We start from the raw sequence: 22,693 nt of genomic DNA, 5'->3' as shown, positions 1-22,693 counted from the left end.
TATTATGAATGCGCGAGCTTTATTTGACGACTTGTGGACTGTTCAACTGCAACACCCGCTGACTGCAATGATAGAGCTTGGAATAGCCAGGACAATTTTTAATATAACTCCGACTGGATTCGTCTGAAAGAAGAAAGTCATATACACCTAGGATGCCTCGGGGGTGAGTAAAACACAAGCTAATTGTCATTTTTGGGTGAACTAACCCTTTAAGAGAGAGTCTCTGATCCCCATCTGCCCGTGTCCACCTCTACTCTGATATCTCCCTCTCTGAATGTAAGTGAATAGTTGCATCTGTGCACAGCCCAGTCATAATGATAAGCACAGAAATCAAAAGCATTGGTGAGAACTTCATAAAAATGTACTTCTTCAAAGTTGGATTTCTGGTAAAGGCTTTCAGGTATAAGTGTAGTTGGCTTTCAGGTGAAGATACAGTCAGAAAATCCTATGAACAGAGTCTTATAATCCTGAAATTATTATTATTATTATTATTATTATTATTATTAATTCATAATTATTATTACTATCAGTTGTATTACATTTTTATAATTACAATTATGAGTAATATGGTGTGATCTGATGATATTTGCTATATATTTGCTGTTATTTTGCTGGGACAAACAGGTTAATATGAAAAAAATAAACAACTTGAAGTGGTTATTTCAAAATATATTTTTTGATATAAACAAATCAAGGTTGAAACTCTGTTATTGTCTATTTCTTAAGAGGACAGTAATCAGGCACTTGAATGCAAAGAATGAACAGAATTATGAGTTACGTTTGGCTGGCAACCTTGTGCGGGAATAGAAAGTGTAAACAATTTCTGTGAATGTTTATTAATATAAGGCCTTGACGAAAGACTTTAACTCATCAATGAGGACACTGTGTCTCTGACAAAGCTTTTTAGTGCTTTTCAAATCTCAAGGTGACATTCCCTCAAAACTGGAGACAAAACACATGTTAGCAAGCACAAAATTCATTTCATAACTCAATACATAACCTTGGCTATCATAAATATTAAATTGAACATTTAGTAAAAACATTCCAGAAAGACATGTAAATGATATTTGGATGGTCATCGTTTACTCACTCTCATGTTTTGGCAAATCTGCGTGACTTTTTCTATGGAACATAACAGGAGGAGTTTTGCACTCAGTGATCACTTATGCATTTGGTTGATGCTTTAAACCAAAGATACTTAGTTTGCCAATTGCACATTTTATCAGTTCATTCATTCCACTGGAATCAAACTCATGACTTTGCCAGTACTACTGCTATAGAAATCTCTATTGTTCAAGCTGCCATGCTCTGAAAAGGACAAATGCACTATATTCTTCTGAAGCCATAAGCCATATGACTAAATTTCATTTGCGTTTTGGCATATTCATAGTTTCATAATAAATAATGTTACATTTACACTACCATTCAAAGGTTTGGGGTCAGTAAGATTTATTTTAATTAATTTATGATTTGAAAGAAATTAATACTTTTATTCAGCAGGGAAACATTAAATTGATCAAAAGTCAATATATATATAATGGTTTCCACAAAAAATGTTAAATGATTTCAACATTGATAATAATCAGAAATGTTTCTTGAGCAGCAAATCAGCATATTAGACTGATTTCTGAAGGATCATGTGACACTGAAGACTGCAGTAATGATGCTGAAAATTCAGCTTTGCATCACAGGAATAAATTACATTTTAATATATATTACAATATAAAACAGTTCTTTTGAGTTGTAATAATATTTTACAATTTACTACTTTTACAGTATTTTTGTCAAATAAATTATTTCAACCTTGACTTCACAGACTCCAAAACTTCAAACTGTAGAGTGTGTGCATATACATATATCATGCTATATATTATTACTTCATAATATATCAAATATTATATTAAATATTCTATATCAATTTTTTCATATTTTGTAACGATTTCTTTAAAAAGTGTTTGGTCACAAAAATGAGGTATTGCATAAATCTTCATTTGAACCTTTCACTCTTTATCCTTAACCTTCTTAATGATTAATATATTGATTTGAATTTCATGCACATTCTTAGGGAAAGGCAGTTATTGAGTAGATGAAGCAACATCTTGGAAGTAACTGCAATTCACACCTAATTTGCACTGACAGGTTTCAGGTGTCATCCCAATTATCACTAAGCATGTCCAGACGATTTTATATTCAACCCCCCAAACAATAAAAGAAATCAATGCTTTCAACATCACAGAAAAGAGGCGGTCAGATCTTGACATTCAGTCCAATTATTGAGTCATATAACACAAAGAACCATAAACAAGCTATCGGACGAGATCCTGCTGTCTGATATCCACTAAAGCTGCTGCGAACATTAGAAGATGCTCATTTTCACCTGCAACTGAAAGACAGGTGCGCTGTCGTGACTCCACAGTGGGACAAAAGCACGAGGAGATTGAACATGTCACTGATGGTTCTTCACGGCGAGGATAATTGGTGCTGGTTGACGTTCACCCTTCACTGATGGCCACCCCCTGTGACGCATGTGAAAGGTACGAACCAGCCCACTGCAGCGAGAGCATGAGAGAGAGATGCGTAACGTTCCCTCCTACACGCCCCCACTGAGTCCACACACACACACACACACACACACACACACAGGTATTTCTACCATTATGGGGACATTCCATAGGCGTAATGATTTTTATACTGTACAAACTGTATTTTCTATCCCCTTACCCTAAAACTACCCCTCACAGAAAACTACAGGCATTATTAGATTTTCAAAAAACTTTATTTTGTATGATTTAGAATCTTGTTTCTTCATGGGGACCCAAAAATGTCCCCACAAGGTCAAAATTGACTGGTATTACTATACTTGTGGAGACATTTGGTCCCCATAATATTTCTTACACAAAGCTCACTGTGACTGAGACTGATTGATGGTGCTCTCGTGTAGGACAGTAGAATAATCCCCCACTGCATTAGTAGAGAGACTTCATTTAGTCACGCGTCCCTTCAGTCTGGGAAAGGGACAATGACATCATATTAAATACTCTGCGGCGGGCCTTATCAATCACACTTTTCAAATTAAAGATGTCAAATTTAATTTGATTCATGGAAGCATATCAGAAGTGCAGACAGGCAGGACGCTTTACTTCTGCTAAGGTTACAGCTAGAGTCACATCAAATTACGAAATATGCATTGGAGCTGAAAGAGTTCATTTTTGACTGGATATATGTATATATATATATATACACTCAATATCTTGGCTATATAAAAATCTCAAAGTCATGTGGATCAAACTCGCATGCAGAAACATGCAGATTAAAAACCATAAACAGGAAATGACATCATAGAGGGGACTCCGGCAGACTCTCATTATTATGAAAAAGGAAGCATTCCCTTGTGGGAAAAAAAGTGTGCTTAATTGTACTGAACTTGCATTTGTAGTGTATTCAAATATTAAAGGTATATAAAAACTGTACTTGGAGATTATATAATATTAATTAAATTTTTCTTTTTAAAAAGTGCACTTAATGTCAATTTTTATTTTAAATCACTGTTTTAATAAGCTTTTGTTGTGCTTTAAAGAAGTGCACTTATTTCGATGTGTTGACTAACATACTGAAGCACAGAGTACTTGATTATAATTTTACTGTTTAAGTGTGTTATTCGATAAAACATGTAAAGTTAATATATTTTAAATGTTCTAAATTGCGACTACATTATTACAAATGTGTCATTTTTCAGACATTTAAACACATGACATACAAGTTTCAATAGAAATTACATTAAAATTATATTTTAGTTATTTAGCAGTACACTTTAAACAGGTTTGGAAAATAATAAAATTGTGAAATTACATATAAAGATGTACTTAAGTCCTACTTAAATGGATCAAAAAAGCACTCTAAAGTTCAGCTAACTGTATAAAATGTAAATAATAATTTTCTGAAAAATACTTAAACATAATGATTAAGATATGTCAACTCACATGTATTCTTAGTGTAAGGAAAAAATATGGCATGTTTTACCAGACGGTAAGTTATTAAATTGAAACATTTTGAAAAATAGCATTAGTTTTTGAAAACAGTGTAAACCAACATGAATACAAAGAGTGCATTCGTAAATACATGAGACATGTTTTCAACTAGATTTGAAAAGATTTGTCTTTGACCCGTGGAGTGATCAAAACAGCAAAGGCAAATCTTCTACTACAAAAGCACTTGTGAGGCTCCATTAGCACAGCGGCTCATCATCACTGCATTCCAGTCAGGGAGTAATAAACATGGTTTAGGGTGACTGAAAGCGCTGCCAAACCCCCTCCCATTACACTTGGCAGGGTCAGTCCCATTCAGCCCGCATCGGGAGTGCAGCGTAAGTGTACTACCTTAATTAAAGTCTCTCTAAATGGGAGTGTCTCTTCTGCTGAATGGAAATAGGAAATTCAATAGAGCATCCAGAGGACATGAAAACTAAGAGGGAAGTTAGTTGGCCATTGACAGGACACGACTCATCTTTTCCGGTGGGGAGACCGGATGGAGTCACATTTGCCTGATTGCTGTATTTTCATTCAATGCCAAGCATTTGGGACTTTGCTTGATAAGTGCTCAATAATGCTTATTTTATGCAGGAAAAACACTTGTATTTCTTGCAGTTCTTCATTAACAGGATGTTTGTCTACCACAGAGAATATATTACTTGAATGAGGTCAAGAGAAACCAAAGAAAAATGGGATTTTTTCACAGTTTATCATCTGCCAAGCAAAAAAAATGCATGGATGATCGCTTAGAAAGAAACAGCACACCTTTCCTCAACAAGCCACATGATCTGAGGTCATATTTAACATGTGGAACAAGTTTCGCTGCAAAGCTGACTTTTTACACTAAATTGTTGAGGTTTTGAAAATCAGCCATAGTAACTTGCCATAGGAAGCACCACTAATAAAGCAGATTGAGATGGAGTGGAAGGCTATTTTGAGTTAAAAAAAATGGCCTTACTTGGCACAGGACAACTATAGCAAGACAAAAGATGAATTAAATCAAAACAAAAAGCCTCTAGATGAGCTTGACGTCAATATGGTTAAAATAGGCAAAGAAAAAAAATGACTCATGAAGGAAATTATTAGCGTGTTAGTACTCCAAACCAGAATAATCTGGAAATTTTGTACTGGGGTTGAAAATATGCAGATATGAATTATAGGAACAAATATGTCCACTATAGTCAAGAGAAATTGAAGAAGGAATTATAAAGAACATACATAAAAAAAAAACAAGAAATAAAAGAAAGGAATGACTATGTGTGCCTCTTGGGTTGAACTGTTCAACTGTGCTAGGAATATATGGAAACAAAAAGTGCATATTTACATTATAAGTGCTTTACAGCTCAATTGCTCACTTCATATATTGAGAGAAATTGGAACAAGATTTTGTATCGGCTATAGATAGTCATCTCTATTTACTGTGGATCCTCTCCAGTCTTCTGGATTTAAAGACTCTTTAGCCGAAAGGAGCAGGACATATATATCAAGTGCTTGGGAACTGAAATATCATTAGACTTCAGTTTCAAATAGTATAGAAAATGTTTAGCCACACTTGGAATAAGGCCAGGAAGAAGGAACAGTATGTCTAAGGAATAAGTTATGATGATGGTTCTCTAAGTTCATCTTAGTAACAAAAAAGCATGTTAGCCAAAAGCAAATTCACATTTTGATGCAATCTCTTAAAGTCTTGACCACTGACCTCAAAAATATTTAATACTGAGAACTCTGAGGTTTGCTTTGAAAGAACAAAAAATAGAAGACTATGAGCAAAACTTGACCTGCTGCAGACCGTAAAGCTTAGTGGTAAACGCATTTTACAAGGTGAAACATTTCTTCACCTTCTATTCATTCTATTCAGTGCTTTATTCCTACTGTACGACAACAGAACACAAGACTAAATCAATGACAGATTGCGAGAGCTTCACTCCAACACAAAACAAACTGACCTCCCACACACGGACAACCTGCACGCTCCTGCAATAACGCTTGGACAAATAGATGATTTAAAGCACCAGGCCTTACTACTGCCATTATGATCACCGATATTTGATGTAGCGTTTACTACATAATAAAACCTTCTGTGTTGAGGTCTGTAAATGTTATAACAAAAAATAGACGTGTAAAATACAAATGGAATCAATGTCAAATTAAATATTGGTCTATGCTTATACCATGGACCTCATCTTTTAAATAATTTCAAAATAAGAATAATAATAAACAATCAATAGATTATTGAGTGCCTGGTACATATACTTCAGTAAATGCAATACAATTGTTATATCTATTAATCATTACTTAAAGACATTTATAATGTTACAGGAGACTTCTATTTGAAATAAATGCAGTTCTTTTGAAATTTCTATTCATCAAAAAATCCTGAAAAATTAAATGTACCATGGTTTCCAGAAAAAAACATGAGAAAAAAAATGTTTTGTACTTTGAAATGGGTTGTTTTTTTATGATGGCTCTACATTGCTAAGACTGCATGCGCTATTTACAGTAGATTGTGTTTATAAAAAGAAATAAATGGTGCCTTTTATTCTGCTTTAACAACATAAGCAGAGTAATTTAACCTACAATTGCTCAAAGAAAAATTAGGTATATTTGTGCTCTTGTAGGGTGAACACTGACCATTAGTACTATTATTTTCTTCATGGACTGTTTTCAACATCTCTAACTTTGATGTCAGATAGAGGTCTGACTTCTAATGCATTTTGGGGTAAAACTAAGAAGCAAGTTCTTGGAAACAAAAAATGGCATTCCAACCCAATGTCATGGCAATTTGTAACTACTTAATGTTTTGGCAAATTGGTGCCTATAATTCGTACAATCTTATGCATACATCTTTATGTTTTCCCATGAGATCAGGTTGGGATGTCCTCAGAATCAGACGGATTCATGCACAGATTCATGGAGTTTCTGGCAAATGTCAGTGTTGAGATCAAATAAAAAGTAATGAATCCATCTAATTTTCTCTCTTCCATTCACCATCTATCTCTTCTTGCAACACAATTCTTCTAAATTCAGTCTTCTCTTGTACCTTCCATCATCTGTGAGAGTTCATATTTCTGAATAAACAAATTCAATATTAAATTGGGATTGGGAGCAAGAGTTCAGTTTCTCTGTAAACACTGGAGAACCATCATACTATACTGTACACTAAAAACATTGAGAATGTAACTGATAGAGATTTTTCTATCTGTTTCGACCCAGAAAATGACACCAAATTCTGTTAGTGTAACCTAATGTAATCCAGTTCATTATTAAAAATATTTTTTGATGAATAAAATCATATTTAAAGCAATAGTTCACCCAAAAATTAATATTTCCTGAATATTTACTCACCCTCAGGTAAGTTTGTTTCTTCATGGGAACAGATTTAGAGAAATTACATCACTTGCTCTCCAGTGGATCCTCTGCAGTGACTTATTTTTTGTGTTTTATTACTTCTATTACATTGTATTACTAAAATGTAAATTGGCCTGATTTGAATCCAAAACGTAAGACTGATTACTGACCACTGTTAGTTGGTCAGACTAGAATTTAAAGGAATAATTGTGTGAGGAGAAAAGCTGTGTGTTTGTAAGAAACAAATCCATCATTAAGATGTTTTTAACTTAAAACCAGATAAAATAAAAGTCCTTTATCTATAATACTGCTTCTCCCAGTGAAAAACTCATCCCCTCTGAATCAGGAGAGAAATATGCACAGATCAAGCACCTTTTACAAAGTGAAAACAGTTCTAAACAAATATGTGGGTGGATTTTGATGTGAAAGGACAACAGGAGATGGACTTTCTCACTGGAGGAAATGTTATTATGGACCTGCATTTTGGTTAGAAGCGATGGTTTAAGGATAAAACGCCTTGATTGATTTGTTTCTTACAAACACGCAGCTTTTCACATCAAGACGTTAACTGGTGGACTGGAGTGGTGTGGATTACTTGTGGATTATTGTGATGTTTTTATCAGCTGTTTGGACTCTCATTCTGACGGCACCCATTCACTGCAGAGCATCCATTGGTGAGCAAGTGATCTAATGCTACATTTCTTCAAATCTGTTCCCATGAAGAAACAAAATCATCTAAATCTTGGATGGCCTGCTGAGGGTGAGTAAATATTCAGCAAATTTTTATTTTTGGGTGAACAATTCCCTTAAGGCACATATTTAGGTTACCTGACCAAACAATACAGTGCTACGTATTTTATCTGGATTTGTTTTCCAATATTTACTATCTTTAAACAGCAGATAGTGTCAAACACATGGCTACAAATGATATCTGACCAGTCATACAAAAAGCTGCAGGACTAAATGTCAGCTATGTCTTCTTAATGGCAAAAGAATAAAAATCAAAGACGCTGTGCGAAAACCACATTAATCAGTAAATGTACACGGCCCTCACACTGCAGCTGGGGTCGTTTCGGTTGTGTTAGGCAAGCTTAGCAAGAAATAACATTTGCATACGATATTAACACATGATTAAATAAAGAGGCATCATTGTCGCTGATAAAGGCACTCGAGGTATGAAGTGCCGTTTGGGCTGTATAGTCTTTCTGTGCGCTGAGACAAGAGTCCTTTCTCATGGAAATCAGCCGTGTCTCCACTTCCTCCGTGGGTCATCCACCTCCGAGTGTCCTCTCCATGCTTTTCATCAAAAACACGAATTTAACCCGGACTACACTGCCTCCATTAGAGACTCAATGGTTTAAAAATGGCACACAAGCTTTGTGGGATATGTGCGAAACACAAGCCTACTCTTAAAAATAAAGGTCCTGATTGAAACCAAAAGGGGTTTTATAGCCTCATGCCAAAGGAGAACGTTTTTTTCAGTGACTTTAAAATTGTAGTTTTTCACTAAGCACGCATAAACCTTGTTTTCTCAACAACACAATCACGTACATACATGCTGCTCACATATTATTGTAGCACAGTTTGTGCTGATTACAGTGTTATTAAACTTTAGACATTCAAATGTTTGTAAGCAACTAAAAAAGCACAAATGTCAGGGCATGTCAAAACACCCTCGGACCCCAGAGGGTTAAAGTTCATTTTTGGGTGGGTTTAGATCATCTGAGGAACTCAGAATGTAATATCAAGAGCATTTTTTAATTTCAAAAGAGTCCAGGACAGACAAAAAAGTGGGTAGCCTACTTTTAAGAAGAAAGCTTCATTTTTTTTCTACAACGTAATGCTTTAAAACAAGTGACATTGATGTGGACATCCCAAAATATACTGGACCTCCCATGGCTCTTGTTAAATTCCTCTCATATGTATATTTCCGAGACCTTTCTGGAGTTGCTCACCTCACTTTGACGCAAACGACTCATCTGCATTCATGTTTGCTCGCTTGTAGATGGAACTTCGTAAAACCTGCGTCGAATTAGCCAATCATAACGTCACCTGTCTGCAGTCTAGTCTACATGCTGATCAGCGCACGCCCATGAAGTCACGGACTGCCCAATTAACGACCATTTCAACTTTACTTCCTCTGGCAATGTGAGCAAAATATTAAAGAGGAGTGCTATTCGTCATTGTGCCTTTTAAAGCAATCTGACTAATACATGTATTTGTTTGATCGATTTTAAGCGTCGGAAGGAACCTGTCGCCTCCCTGTTGCTTTGCTATAAAGCCGCGAGCGCGAGTCAGTCCTGTCACGGAAGACGCAGTGAAGAACTGTATTATATGTGGAGGAAACTGTCCACGCACAGCTGACAGAACACCGTACAACATACTCGAACGTTTAGCTTGCGTTTTATACTTTAAAGTGCTTTGGGAAAAGAAAAGGAAAGTTACTGGGTGCAACATGAAATTTCTTTTACCTTCTCTAGTGGTTTTTTTTGTTTTGTGCCAAGTTTTTGGAGAAGAATTGGGTCCAAAAGAAGACCTTGATTATTGGACAGGCAGCAATCAGATACAGGTGAGAATTTCTTCTTTTACTATTATCTAAACATGCCTTTCAGACCAAATCTATTTGAACACATTTTAGTTAGTTTTGAGTAATGTTTCTAGTTTTAGGGCTGTTTTTCAGGACCTTTCGTTATGCATATGCCAAAATAAAATACAATTTAAAAATGCATATTTTTATCAAGTAGTCTCATTACATTGACTATATTTAGTATATATTCATAATCGTGTATATATATAACTAACATAATAGCATTGTGATAATGTTAGTTATAGGCTATTTCATATAAAGTTAATTATATTTAATTATGCTACTTTTTATTATTATATCTCAGCTGCATAGAGTTTATAATAGAAAAGTAACAAATGACAAAAAAGTGCATATATTTTTTTTTTATCAAGTAGTCTCATTACATTGACTATATTTAGTATATATTCATAATCGTGTATATATATAACTAACATAATAGCATTGTGATAATGTTAGTTATAGGCTATTTCATATAAAGTTAATTATATTTAATTATGCTACTTTTTATTATTATATCTCAGCTGCATAGAGTTTATAATAGAAAAGTAACAAATGACAAAAAAGTGCATATATTTTTTTTTTATCAAGTAGTCTCATTACATTGACTATATTTAGTATATATTCATAATCGTGTATATATATAACTAACATAATAGCATTGTGATAATGTTAGTTATAGGCTATTTCATATAAAGTTAATTATATTTAATTATGCTACTTTTTATTATTATATCTCAGCTTCATAGAGTTTATAATAGAAAAGTAACAAATGACAAAACAGTGTGCAAATTACATTGTAATTACTAATTAATTACTGTGTAATACTTATGATCAACATTATATAGTTATTATGTGATTGTGCATATAATTGTACATCGTTATTATCGAGTTGGTAGGATATAACCACCTGTTTAGTATTGAGGACGACCAAATGCAATAATTTAGTAATCGACCATTAAAAAAAATAAAATAAATAATAAATAAATAAATAAAATATGTGAATACCATATAGCAGTAACAGTACTAATTATAGTATCATGTAATATGCGCAACATGGATGATGCTTTAATTAGATTCACTGGGTAATTAGACAGGACTCCAGCACAATATGCACAGGTCGCTGTCCAGTGCTGAATTACTCAATGCTCTTACTGCTTGTTTGAATGGAGCGCACGTTTCCCATTTGACATTGCGGATTGGAAGACAGCCAAGCACTTTGTCTTTCATGCTCTTTGTGTCCATAAACCGCGTCTTTGCCAATACTGTACATTGTAGAGTATTTCTGTGCTCAAAAACTGTGTTGAAAAATCATGAAATTTTGTGAATTCTGTATTGGGATGAATTGGAGAGTTATAAAATACTGTTTGTATCAAAAAGTATGCCAGTGATCTTCTACAGTGAGTGGCATCTGTCTGCTGGGGGTCTGACATTCAATAATCAAATAATCTTTTGTAGGATGAGTGGCTTCAGGCGGATCCCTTCAGAGAGATACTAAGACGCATGACGAGGAAACCCCGACCTCATCAGTTCATTGGTCTCATGGGCAAACGGTCCTCTGGTAAGACCACACTCCTATAGCTCACCTAATTTGCAACTTATGCATGTTATAAATATTCAGATCAGATTTTGAGAAGTTTTACCTAGAACGCAGCAGAATATAAAGATGCTTTTGACCTATAACTTGCATCTCTTTCATTCTTTCACCCCCACAGCAAATGCACAGATTGCACGAAAAAGTAAGTGATCTCCACAAGAACACTACTGCATACAATGCATATATTATTTGCTAAACACTTATATTTGCATAAAAGCAATGATACTCTTCAAGAGAGATTTACATATACAATTACATAGACATGTTCAGGGTTTTTTTTTCCTCACAAAGAAAAACAATTTTTTTTTTTTTACAACTTTATCTTTGCAGGTTTTTCACAGGCTGAGTCACACATTCACAGCTTATTAAATATATAATCTTAGAGTTATAGAGGCACACGATTCTTCTTACTGCAAAAACTCACATTCTCAAGGTCAAAATTTTCACAGTAAAATAAAAACAATTGTAAAGACAAAATCAATTCAACCGCACTCTAGACTTCAACAGTATGGCCTCTATCTATCTATCTATCTATCTCTCTCTCTCTCTCTCTCTCTCTCTATATATATATACATAACATTTTAACATAATATTTTTCCCTTTATTGTCTTCTAGGGCATAAAATCAATTCTTTTGTGGGACTGATGGGTAAAAGAAGCCAAGAGGAGCCAGGTAGGAACTCCAAAAGCTCTCTTTTAGGTTTAGTGGATTAATTAATATAATAATAATGATAAAAAAGTAGTAGTGATTTAAAACATTAAGTTATGATCTGTTTGTAATACTGACCTTCTTTCTTCACAGAATCGTATGAATGGGGAACAGTACAGATCTACGACAAAAGGCGTTAAAAGATCAAATGGATCATCGTCACATCCGCTTCCTAAAGGATAATTTCATTCTGTGATATTCATTTATTTTTATTTTTTATTCAGGTCAGAAATAAAAAAAAAATCTTATTTTACATTGTGGTAATATGGCCGAGTCACACCTGTGTCGGTTTATTTACGTCATTTAGAAAGGATCAGACGTTTTAATACGCCGATCAAACGTGTTTCTGTCACAACATCTCTCCTGGTGTTGTGGAGCATTAAAGCAAATTGGTGTCCTTTCTAAAGTACTCAGAGATTTGTGCTGACAGTGTCAATACATAGTGCCTCATAGTGTTTTCACCATGACTGAAGATGTTGTATAATAGCGCCAGTCCAGGTGTGATGCCCTGTCACTGCTACGAGCAAAGGTTTTGCTATCTTGATATCTCTGTGTGATTGTAGCTTGATATTAAAAATATTTTCTTTATTGGTGGAACTTTTAATTCCTTGTTGTATCGTTGAATGAGTGGTGTATGGCGCTCTCACAGTGACGCACTCACTCTACCTACAGGCCATTAGGAGTATTTCAACCAGCAACAAGTATCCTTTCGAAGCAGGCTTATCGAAATTAATGAATAAAACACACATCACGACTGCGGTTTTGATGAAAGGCTTTATCAATACCATGACCAGATCTTCTAATGCAATAGCTTCAGCATTTGTTGCACATTAAACCCAAATGAACTGAAAACATCTTAAACCGTTAAGTATAGGAAGTTAGTTTCTTTAACCATTCAAGCTACATACTATCTTTACTGTAATTCATATTTCATTATTTTAGCCACTTTAAAGTGATGGTGCACCAAAGAAAATACAAATATAAAGTGTAAAAAATAATCAAATAAATTCATTTTGTAACCCTCAATTTTAGTTTTAACGCTAACCCACCATTTAACCGTACTTTAACCAGTGCCATTCATTCAACTTTGAGGCTGATTCTCTGAAACTCATTTTGGATATAAATATAACTTCTTAAAAGCATTTCAACTACCCAACCAATTGCTAACGTCAATTAGCTGACTATAGACACAAAAATACAGTCATTAAAGTGGAAATCCCACTGAAGGAACCTGGGAAAGTGCATAGCTCAAGAACACAGTGATAGTAGTTCATGGACAGCAAAGTTTGACCCTACAACATTTCAGTTTCCAGTCCAGAATATTACAAAAACATAGAAACTTAAATTCATTACTGAATCGGCATATTTGAATGATTTCTGAAGGATCATGTGACACTGAAGACTGGAGTAATGATGCTTCAGCTTTACATCACAGGAACATTTTACATTTTAAAATATATTAAAATAAGCAGTTTAAATTGTAATAATATTTCACAATATTACTGTTTTTACTGTATTTTTGATCAAATAAATGCAGCCTTGGTGAACAAGAGACTTTTTTCAAAAACATTTAAAAAAACCCAACCTTTGAATGGTAGTGTTACTTAAAATTACAACAAATTACTTATTAATGTAAAATGAGAAATTAATATGTGTTAAGAAGCTTTCTGTACCTTTGACTTGAATTTCTTTTGTTTAATTAATATTAAGTTATCATAGTTTTATTAAAGTAACAAAACTATTTTAGAAAAAACAATGGTTACTGTGCCATTTTTTAAGGTATTCCTTTAACCTACAAACTACACAAATTGACTTGTTTTGGCTTGTTTAGTTATACATCTAAGCTCCATAAAAAGAAGAAGAAGAAAAAAGAAGAATATATGAGTATAATGGAGGCCTCCATTTATATCTTTTGAAATATATTGCATGAGCTGAAGATACTCAATTCTCTTTAGGGAAGACTAAACAAACCAACCTAAAAAAAAAAACTTTAGTAAACTGAACAGAGAAAGGTGAGGCAAAAATATATTATGGTAATGTTTGAACTAAATGTATGGTCTAGGCAAGGTCTGAAGCTTGATGTGGTCTGGTTAATGTGATAACTGGTCTTCATCTGGCTTGTAAATGGACAGGGTTCTGGCCGAGGGGTCAGTGGCCTTGATCCAGCGGGGCATCCAGTAATATGGTGTCCACTCACAGCGGTCAGGGTAATGCTTCTCAAAGATCTGCCTTATGAAGAAGCCCTCTTTGGTTGTGGGTGGATTGAAAGAGAACTGCGTATTGGCCTTCTCCAACTGAGAGTCATTCACCTGAATGAGAAAAGAAAAATTAAAAGGACAAGATGACAGGGAAGAGGCTTTAAAATCACTGTGTCATGTGCAAGTGTAGCACCTCAGACTCGATGTGCTCCTGCAGGCTGGTGTACCAAGATTTCTTCATGGATGTCATACCGTCACTGAAGGCCTCCTTCCTCCTCCAGAGAATCTCATCTGGGATGAGTTTCAAACCTTTAAATGCTTCCCTCAAGAGATGCTTCTCCACACCATCCTGCTTCAATCAAACAAGTTATTCAATCTGGTTACAGAAACCACTCATGTGAATTTTGAAAAAGAAAGCGAAAATACAAGGTACACCATAACTATTGCTCATATTAATCCCTACAGTATAAAGCCTACTGCATCATATCTGACACACACATTTCAAGCAAGGCCTCTACATAATAATGACCAAAACCAGTTGTACACAATCTACTACATGCCTTCTGTCAACTGATCAATAGTTTATTTGTTTTTTAGCTAGCAAAAGGCCTTTTAGTATAATTTTAAAAACATCCAACTTCAGGTTGTGGATTCCATGTCTTTTTACTCTGAAATGATTTTTTTTTTTAAATAAAAGAGTAACTTTCATAATTTTATTATTTCAAGATGAACACTTACTGAACTGAAGCAACTTATCAAATTTTTTTTTTTTTTTTTTTTTGAAAAATCATGTTAAGATGAAAGTATCAAATATGATCTATCAGGCTTCTGAGCAACATTTATTTATTCATCTTTGATTTATCATAATTGTAATGCATTGCACTATATGTTTTTCCACCACAATAAAAACTACAGTGCTTTGATCGTAAAACGAAGCATTTAAATATTATCTCATAGATATAGAGTGACAACTGATATTTATATGATTTTATGCAAATAGTCTGTTATAGTATTCAAAAGATCTCATTTGATTTACATTTACATTATAAGCTATCAGAATTTCCTCTTATTTTTATGGCCATATAATAAAAGCAACTGCACCAAACTGCATATTTTGCTCAGTTTGGGCCACTGAATAAAACTGAAGTGCTTTTTTCTGAGTATGAACTCTATATTCTCACTACATCATACTATATGAGCCATAAAAGCCTGAGGTATCACAGAGAGATCCCAAGAGGGAACAAGGCGCGATCTGGGAGGATTTAATCTCCTCGCGTCTCTCAGGAACCTGGTGGTCAGGTCGTGCTTCCCCAAGGATCTTCTATCCACTGCATTGTGACGCGCCGCAATGGCAGAGACATATACTTTCAAAGTGGAGGGGGACAGCCTCTGCTTCAACTTTTCTTGCTGGAAGGAAAGCACAATGCTGACCAGACATCTCTGGGGGTCCTCTCGGCGAGAGGAACACCAGTCAATGAACAGATCTCACTTCAGATCATAGGCCTGCCTGGTAGAGGGGGCCCTAGCCTGAGTGATAGTATCCGTCACAGCCTGTGAGGGGCCAGAGAGGTCTGCCACATTCCGTCCAAAAGCCAAACATGCAGGTTCCACTGATAGGGACATGGGTGCCAAATAGTGCACTGCCCCTGAGAAAGAAGGTCCCTTCACAGGGGGATTCTCCAGAGAGGGGCTGTCGCGAGGAGCGTGAGATCGGAAAACCAGGTCCTGGTGGGCCAATACGGCGCAACCAACAGGACCTGCTCCTCGTCCTCCCTGATCTTGCACTGGGTCTGTGCAAGGAGGCTCACTGGGGAGAAGGCGTACTTGTGTAAACCCCAGGGCCAGCTGTACGCCAGAGCATCTGTGCCGAGGTGTGCCGAGGTGAGGGAGTAGAACAGCTGGCAGTGGAACAATGGGAGGGTACCCCGCCCGTACCCCACCCTGATGGTTGATGTACGGAAACGTTGCAGTGTTGTTCGTGTGGATGAGCACATGCTTGTCTTGCAGCAACGGACGAAACAGGAGAATTGCAAGCAGTACTGCCAGCAACTCGAAGCAATTGATGTGCCACTGCAGTCGAGGTCCCGTCCAGGAGCCCAAAACTGTGTGCCTGTTACATACAGCACCCCATGCCTGCCTGTAGAAAAGCAAGGTCTGACCATGGGCTGAAAAAGCAGTGACAAACTGGATAACGCCAACCTGGTGAGTGTCACGGCGCCATGCTCATCTCAGTACTCGACTGTGCTGCCAGTGCTGAAACGGTCACATTTATAACAACCCGAGCGCCGTAACTGAGGCTGTGGACGCCATATGCATCAGGATCCTCTGAAATTGTTTTAGCGGAACCGCCGTTTTCCCCCTGAACGAATTCAGGCAGTTCAGCACCGACTGAGCACGCTCGTTTGTGAGACGTGCTGTCATGTTGACAGAGTCCAGCTCCATACAGAGAAAAAAAATGCTCTGCAAAGGGGAGAGCTTGCTGTTTTCCCAGTTGACCCAAAGCCCCAGCTGGCTGGGATGCTGAAGCACCATATCCCTGTGCTCGCAAAACAGAGATAGTTGAGGACTCGGATGCCCTTCTCCCGAAGTAGGGACAGGGCACCCTCCGCAACTTCTGTAAAAATGCGGGAAGACGGGGACAGCCTGAAGGGGAGGACCTTGTACTGATTCGACCTGACGCTCAAAAGCAAATCTAAGAAATGGTCTGTGTCAAGGTAGAATTGAGACGTGAAAGTCCTTCAGGTCGATCTCTGCAAACCAATCCTGGTGAATAATGCATGAAAGAATGTGCTTCTGCGTCAACATCTTGAACAGAAGCCAGTGAAGGGACCGATTCAAGTCCTGCAGATCCAGGATAGGTCGTAACCCACTGCTCTTCTTGGGTACGATGAAATAAGGAATGTAAAATCCCAATTTCATCTCAGATAGACTGACAGGCTCTATTGCATCCTTCGCCAGGAGGACTGCAATCTCTGCATGCAGGACAGGGGCATCCCTGTCGGTCACAAACGTAAAGAGGATGCCCCTGAACCTGGGAGGGTGCCTGGCGAACTGAATCGCACAGCCGAGTTGAATCGTCCGAATGAGCCAGCGAGACGGTTGGGGGAGTGCTAGGCCCAGATGTTAGTGACCCCAAAAGAGCAACCCCTTCCATCTCTGGGTTGCCCATCTCAGGGACCCTTCGTGGTCTTCTGGCTCGACGCCACTGAAATCTCGACGCCCCTGTTGAGGAGTCTCCTCCTTGGATTCCAGTTGGGGCGGAGCAGATGTTGACCCCGCAGTGGGTGCCCTCTGCGACGGGCAGATGAAAACCCAGACCTCAGCAGTTTGGCAACCGGAGTGTCCTACCGAGGAAATATGTGCTTAATTGCCTACATATGCTTCTGGACTGCCGAGAACTGCTGGGCAAAGTCCTCAACAGTGTTGCTGAAAAGGTTCATACAGGTTCAGCCAGAGATGGTGCTCCTGAACTACCATGGTAGAGATCACCTGCCTGAGGGACTGTGACGTGACCTTAGTTTTTAAGCTCCTTAGCCTGGTGTACTTGCAGGATGGTCATGGCATGCAGGGCAGAGGCACTGTACACTGCCCGCAGCACTGTAAGCCTTGGCAGCCAGGGCTGACGACAGCTTACAGGCTTTGGACAGAAGGCGCGGATGGTTCCTCCAGGTGGTGGCGTTTTGCGGGCACAGGTGCACCACAACCGCACGCTACACCTGGGGAACGTTGACGTACCCTTGGCCACCCCACCATCGAAGGTAGTGAGGAGGGAAGAGCTGGGGACTGCTCAGAGACTTCAGCATCAGACGACTATAGCCCCTCCTCTGATGCTGCAAAAGACATATTATCCTCTTCAGGAGCCCCGAATGAGACACTGGGTCCACCACGGACCAACCGGCGTCATCATCCGTGAGCTTGACGGTGCTACGCTGTGAAGAGCAGGACTTTCGTGGGGGCTGGCCCAGCAGAGCATTCCTGACCGTAATCCTCAGGTCTCCCTTGTCCCTAACCAACGCGGCCTTGAGATCTTTATGACCAGAGGAACCGGACTAGGTAGAGCTTGAGGGAAGCCTCATAATGAATTAGAGCCACAACCTCAGCATAGCCATGGACATGTGCTCGCAGTGCGGGCATGAACCATCCACCAAAGCTGTCTCAGCATGCTTGCGGCACACACTGCTGTATGCGCTGTATAAAGCAGGTGAGAATCTCCTGCAGAGTGAAGGCTTCTTCATTTCTTCGTAAAATTTCTTTTGAAAGAGAGAAAGAGCTCACAAATCATTCGGCTCCGAGGCAAAAATCTGAATGAATGGATGCACGCCGCCATCTTATATACCCATATGTACGGGGAGTGGCTTGACATGCAAATTCCACTCGCCAATTGACATTGGTTGTTTCGTGTAATGCTCAGAGGTGATTGGGGCTCCCAAGTGAGACCCCTGATGTCAGTGTCGACGTAATGTTGAAAGTGACTGACTGAAAGTGAACCCACCTTAGGCACTCTCATCTCTTCAGGCAGAGAGAGGTAGTATGCGGTGAACCTATGGTCCAGGAAAGGCACTCTCACCTCCAGTCTAATGAAGACAATAAATAAATAAATCATTTTGCAGTGACAAATACTGTGAAAAATGACCAATCACCAATTTTCTGTGGAAAGAGAAGGGAAGGGACATGTAGTCTTACCCATGTGCAGCTGTGGTTCTATCCGCTCTCAGCACGTCAAACAGATAAAGCTCTTTCAGCAGACGCACACTGTCCTCTGCAGCTGCTTTAGGTGATGGCGCCTGATTCAAAAGAAAACAATCATTCAGCTGAAAGCTCAACAGTCACAAAATACAGCAACAATACATGACAGTAAAGACTAACATACTGAACACAAATTATTTGAACAGTGAAGTTTGATCAGAATAATTGTGCTTAACTGTATTGATTGTGCACATCAAATCTTAAAAGTGTATTAAAAAAAACGAATAAAAATAAACACTGTAACTCATGGCTAATACAGTAATATTAATTAAATAAAAGGCCAATTAAGTACTTAAAGAGAATTCACTTTAATAACTAGTTTCATAACATTCAAGTAAAAGTAACATTTAAGTAAAAAGTGCACTGTAATAATGAATGAATGAACAAATTAAGTGTTAAATTACATTTAAAATTATTGTTTTAATAATCTTCTGTCATGCTATGTAATAAGTACACTTATTTTGATGTGTTGATCATATTAAAGCACAAAGTACTTGAAGTTTTATTTAAGTTATTGAAGTTATTTGAGTATATCGACATTTACATTTACCCATTACATTAACAAATTAATATTTTAATTGCACCAGAAAGCACCTACATCATAACAAATGTGTAATTACAAGTTTCAAAAGAAAATACATTAAAGTATATTTTAGTATACAGTTAAAATGTACTGACAATCATCTATTTCAATGACAACAGAAGTAATGACAAAATTACATATAAAGATCTACTTAAGTCCTACTTAAGTGAGTCAACCCCCCACCCCCACCCCACAAAAACACTCTAAAGTGCAGCTAATTGCATTTAACATCAAATTAAACTATAATACATTTTCATTTAATTATAAATAACATGCAATGAACTGTCCAAAAACATCAAATTCAGTTCACACTTAAGTACTACTGTAAATATACTTAAGTTGATCATACAATAACATGTACCTTATGAAAGTAGATGTACCCTTGTGTCAGCTCATCCGAACCTTCACCTGAGAAAATCACAACGCTGTCAGTCTTCTCACGGATGTACTTTGATATCAGGTACATGCCTGCAGAAAAAAAACAAAGAGATCACTGAACAGCCTTTTTTTTTTTTGTGAAAAACACTACTGCCATCTAGTGGTAAAAAAACACTACTACTATATAGTGGCTATGATGGATATCACAAATCCAGCAGCTTGTTGAAGAGAGGTGCTTCAAATTCACTGCTGGACAATAACCAATAATTTGTATTCTATAATATTTTTCTGATATATTCCTAATGACAATTTTATTTGTTCATACTACAAACACTTTGTTTTCCATTTTTATCAGAGAAAGGCAGAATAGTTTCTATACTGTAATTAATACAATATCAATTAGTACTGCATTATTCATATACTTTATTTTTTACCTGGAGATAACTTGAAAAACACACATAAACCATATATTGTCACAATTGTGTGTTTAATGTCTTCACGTTTCATCAGTCCAAACATTTTTGCTTTTTATTCAGCTTAAACAGCCATTGCTGGATGCTTTTGTCCATATCAGGGATTTCCTGGCACGTTGTAAGTTATTACTTCTATGAGTCCGTCTTGGATTTTCTGTGCGAGAGCACCCTCTGGCGTCAAGTATGAATGAAACAGACACTGCATGAGAGTGTTTAGCGCTCCGTAATAATCACACAAGTGTGCCGCACAAGTCCTGAAAAGTGAAGCCAAAACATTTTGTTCGTCCCCAGGTGGCTGGACCCAGTATAGGTCATAAACTCCACACTCTCCATGTAATCTAATGGGACCTAAGACAAACTAAAGAATTAAATTACACTTCAAATAAATTTTTTCCAAAGATGGTTTTTGTCATTTTATGTAGCTTTTATGACTCTGATGAAAGTTCAAGTGTTCGTTTTTTAATTAAGTTTGGTTTTAGTTCGTTATTTGATGCTATAAAAACGGTGTGTGACGTCACGATTGGCAGCTGATAGTATATACAATATATTAATATGTCTGTGATTGACTCTGCGCGAGTGTGGGTGGGACCTTGATAACCCGGCTCCACTTAGCTCACTACTGCGACTCGGGTCCTGAATCAGCGCAAGATGTCAGCACCATATTGGGACTCTTTGAATTTAAATCTAGATTTATTCACACCGTCCCTTGTAATCCTCTATGTGAACACACTTGCCCGAAAAAGTGTTGGGGACAAATTTACGTGTTATTAAAAGTGGGGGGACACATGTCCCCGTGTATTCTATGCCCATGGATGTGTCATTAATTTAGGTACTTTTTCCTCACCAAATATAAATGAAGTTGCTTTTTCAAGAAGTTAGAAGCAACCTTTTTACACAAACGAAGGGAAAGAACACCAGGAGAAAGTGAACAGAGAAAACAGATGGGAGATTGCCTTGTGCTGAACCTAACTAACTTTCTAAGCAGTATAATGCTGATGATGCAAGTTTCAGACCCCCATTATCTCTAATCCAGAGAATTCATGTGGTCACATGAGTACAGCAGAGGAATGGTAGTCAACTAAACCCTAAAGCCAACCAGCTTAGGTCTATGGGCACAGTGACAAAAGGATAGTTTCATGGACACTTTGCAAATGTTTAAGAGAAATTAATACTTTACTAAAAATTCTACCACAGTGTGCCATGTTAGTTCTACGGAGACGCAAAGGAGAATTCACGAGTTCACGCTTACATATAATTAGCTGAAGTATGCCCCGATGTGAAAAAAGTGGCTAGAGAAACTCTTTGCTGGGATTCCAGACAATTGCAGGACAGATCTGAGATGTTTTTGAAACCAGAAGCAAGTGACGGGTTTTTTGGAGTCGTCTAAAAATAGTGGTTCGTGGGGGAATTTAGCCTGAGAATTTCTAAGGTGGAGGTATTCAAAGATGTACTGGTATGGTTGGATTGGAGAAGAGAGATTGAAAATGTAGATGAAATGACCTTTCTTGGCTTGGTCTATCTTGCTTTGTTTGATTAAGAAATAAATTGTTTCGCTATCGAGTACGGTTAGGTCTGAGACGGTCGGGTTGATTTTTTGGATCGAATTTGGAAGAGATGGTCAGTTCCAAGCATCTAAGAAAACCGAAAAAGGTTAGAATGAACATGGCAGTTGTGTGGCCGGGAGGATCTCACCGGCATCCGACGGGAGATCAAGACTCACGGACGGGTAATGCCGGGTTCACTGCACGATTTTTCACTCGCCGACAGGTTTGGCGAAAATCGCCGACAAATGCCCGAAATCGGAGGCAAATCGGTGCTCGTTCACGCGAGTGGCAATCACACAGTGTGAATTATCGAAGATGCGATCTGAGGGAATCACTGATGCGTCGCTGACGCCCGTGAAATATTTGGCATGCTAAATATCTGGAGCTGTCGGCAATTTCCAATCACGCTGTGTGAAATGAGTTCTGACTGAAACACATCGGCGATGACCTACAGCCAATGAGAGACCAAGATACAGGGCAGCGGGAAGTTCGGGGAGGAGTTCTGC

General features: G+C 37.6%; 2 protein-coding genes across 3 annotated transcripts in view; one reads left to right on the top strand and one right to left on the bottom strand.

The window, feature by feature from the left end:
* The first annotated feature begins 9,472 nt into the window (after window positions 1–9,472).
* Window positions 9,473–12,892, top strand: LOC107702667 (protachykinin). Of its 2 annotated transcripts, XM_016505054.1 has the most exons (6): window positions 9,473–9,524; window positions 9,615–9,945; window positions 11,419–11,521; window positions 11,676–11,699; window positions 12,173–12,229; window positions 12,359–12,892. In XM_016505054.1, the coding sequence occupies exons 2-6, from the start codon at window positions 9,832–9,834 to the stop codon at window positions 12,403–12,405; spliced, it is 345 nt and encodes a 114-aa protein (XP_016360540.1). In that variant the 5' UTR covers window positions 9,473–9,524; window positions 9,615–9,831; the 3' UTR covers window positions 12,406–12,892. The 2 variants fall into 2 exon arrangements, with proteins under 2 accessions (XP_016360540.1, XP_016360545.1); XM_016505059.1 differs by having other exon boundaries at window positions 9,503–9,945.
* A 1,145-nt stretch (window positions 12,893–14,037) lies between these two features.
* Window positions 14,038–22,693, bottom strand: part of LOC107702657 (asparagine synthetase [glutamine-hydrolyzing]-like) — a 23,993-nt gene continuing 15,337 nt past the window's right edge. The window contains exons 8-12 of the mRNA XM_016505044.1: window positions 20,154–20,260; window positions 19,147–19,247; window positions 18,956–19,037; window positions 14,657–14,812; window positions 14,038–14,574 (exon numbers count right to left, since the gene is read on the bottom strand). Of these exons, the coding sequence (XP_016360530.1) occupies window positions 14,356–14,574; window positions 14,657–14,812; window positions 18,956–19,037; window positions 19,147–19,247; window positions 20,154–20,260 (665 nt within the window). The 3' untranslated portion in view covers window positions 14,038–14,355. The remainder of the gene's footprint in view (window positions 14,575–14,656; window positions 14,813–18,955; window positions 19,038–19,146; window positions 19,248–20,153; window positions 20,261–22,693) is intronic.

Source organism: Sinocyclocheilus anshuiensis, unplaced genomic scaffold (genome assembly GCF_001515605.1).
Source record: "Sinocyclocheilus anshuiensis isolate Anshui unplaced genomic scaffold, SAMN03320099.WGS_v1.1 scaffold1142, whole genome shotgun sequence".
NCBI lineage: Eukaryota > Metazoa > Chordata > Actinopteri > Cypriniformes > Cyprinidae > Sinocyclocheilus > Sinocyclocheilus anshuiensis.
This window is presented reverse-complemented; position numbering and strand designations above follow the sequence as displayed.

What these genes read in the sequence shown, in the direction of transcription:
- LOC107702667 (XM_016505054.1), top strand. Translation starts at nt 9,832, where the DNA reads ATGAAATTTCTTTTACCTTCTCTAGTGGTTTTTTTTGTTTTGTGCCAA. An exon ending in CAGGCAGCAATCAGATACAG is followed by an intron (nt 9,946 to 11,418) that starts GTGAGAATTTCT and finishes AATCTTTTGTAG; the next exon opens with GATGAGTGGCTTCAGGCGGA. An exon ending in CATGGGCAAACGGTCCTCTG is followed by an intron (nt 11,522 to 11,675) that starts GTAAGACCACAC and finishes TCACCCCCACAG; the next exon opens with CAAATGCACAGATTGCACGA.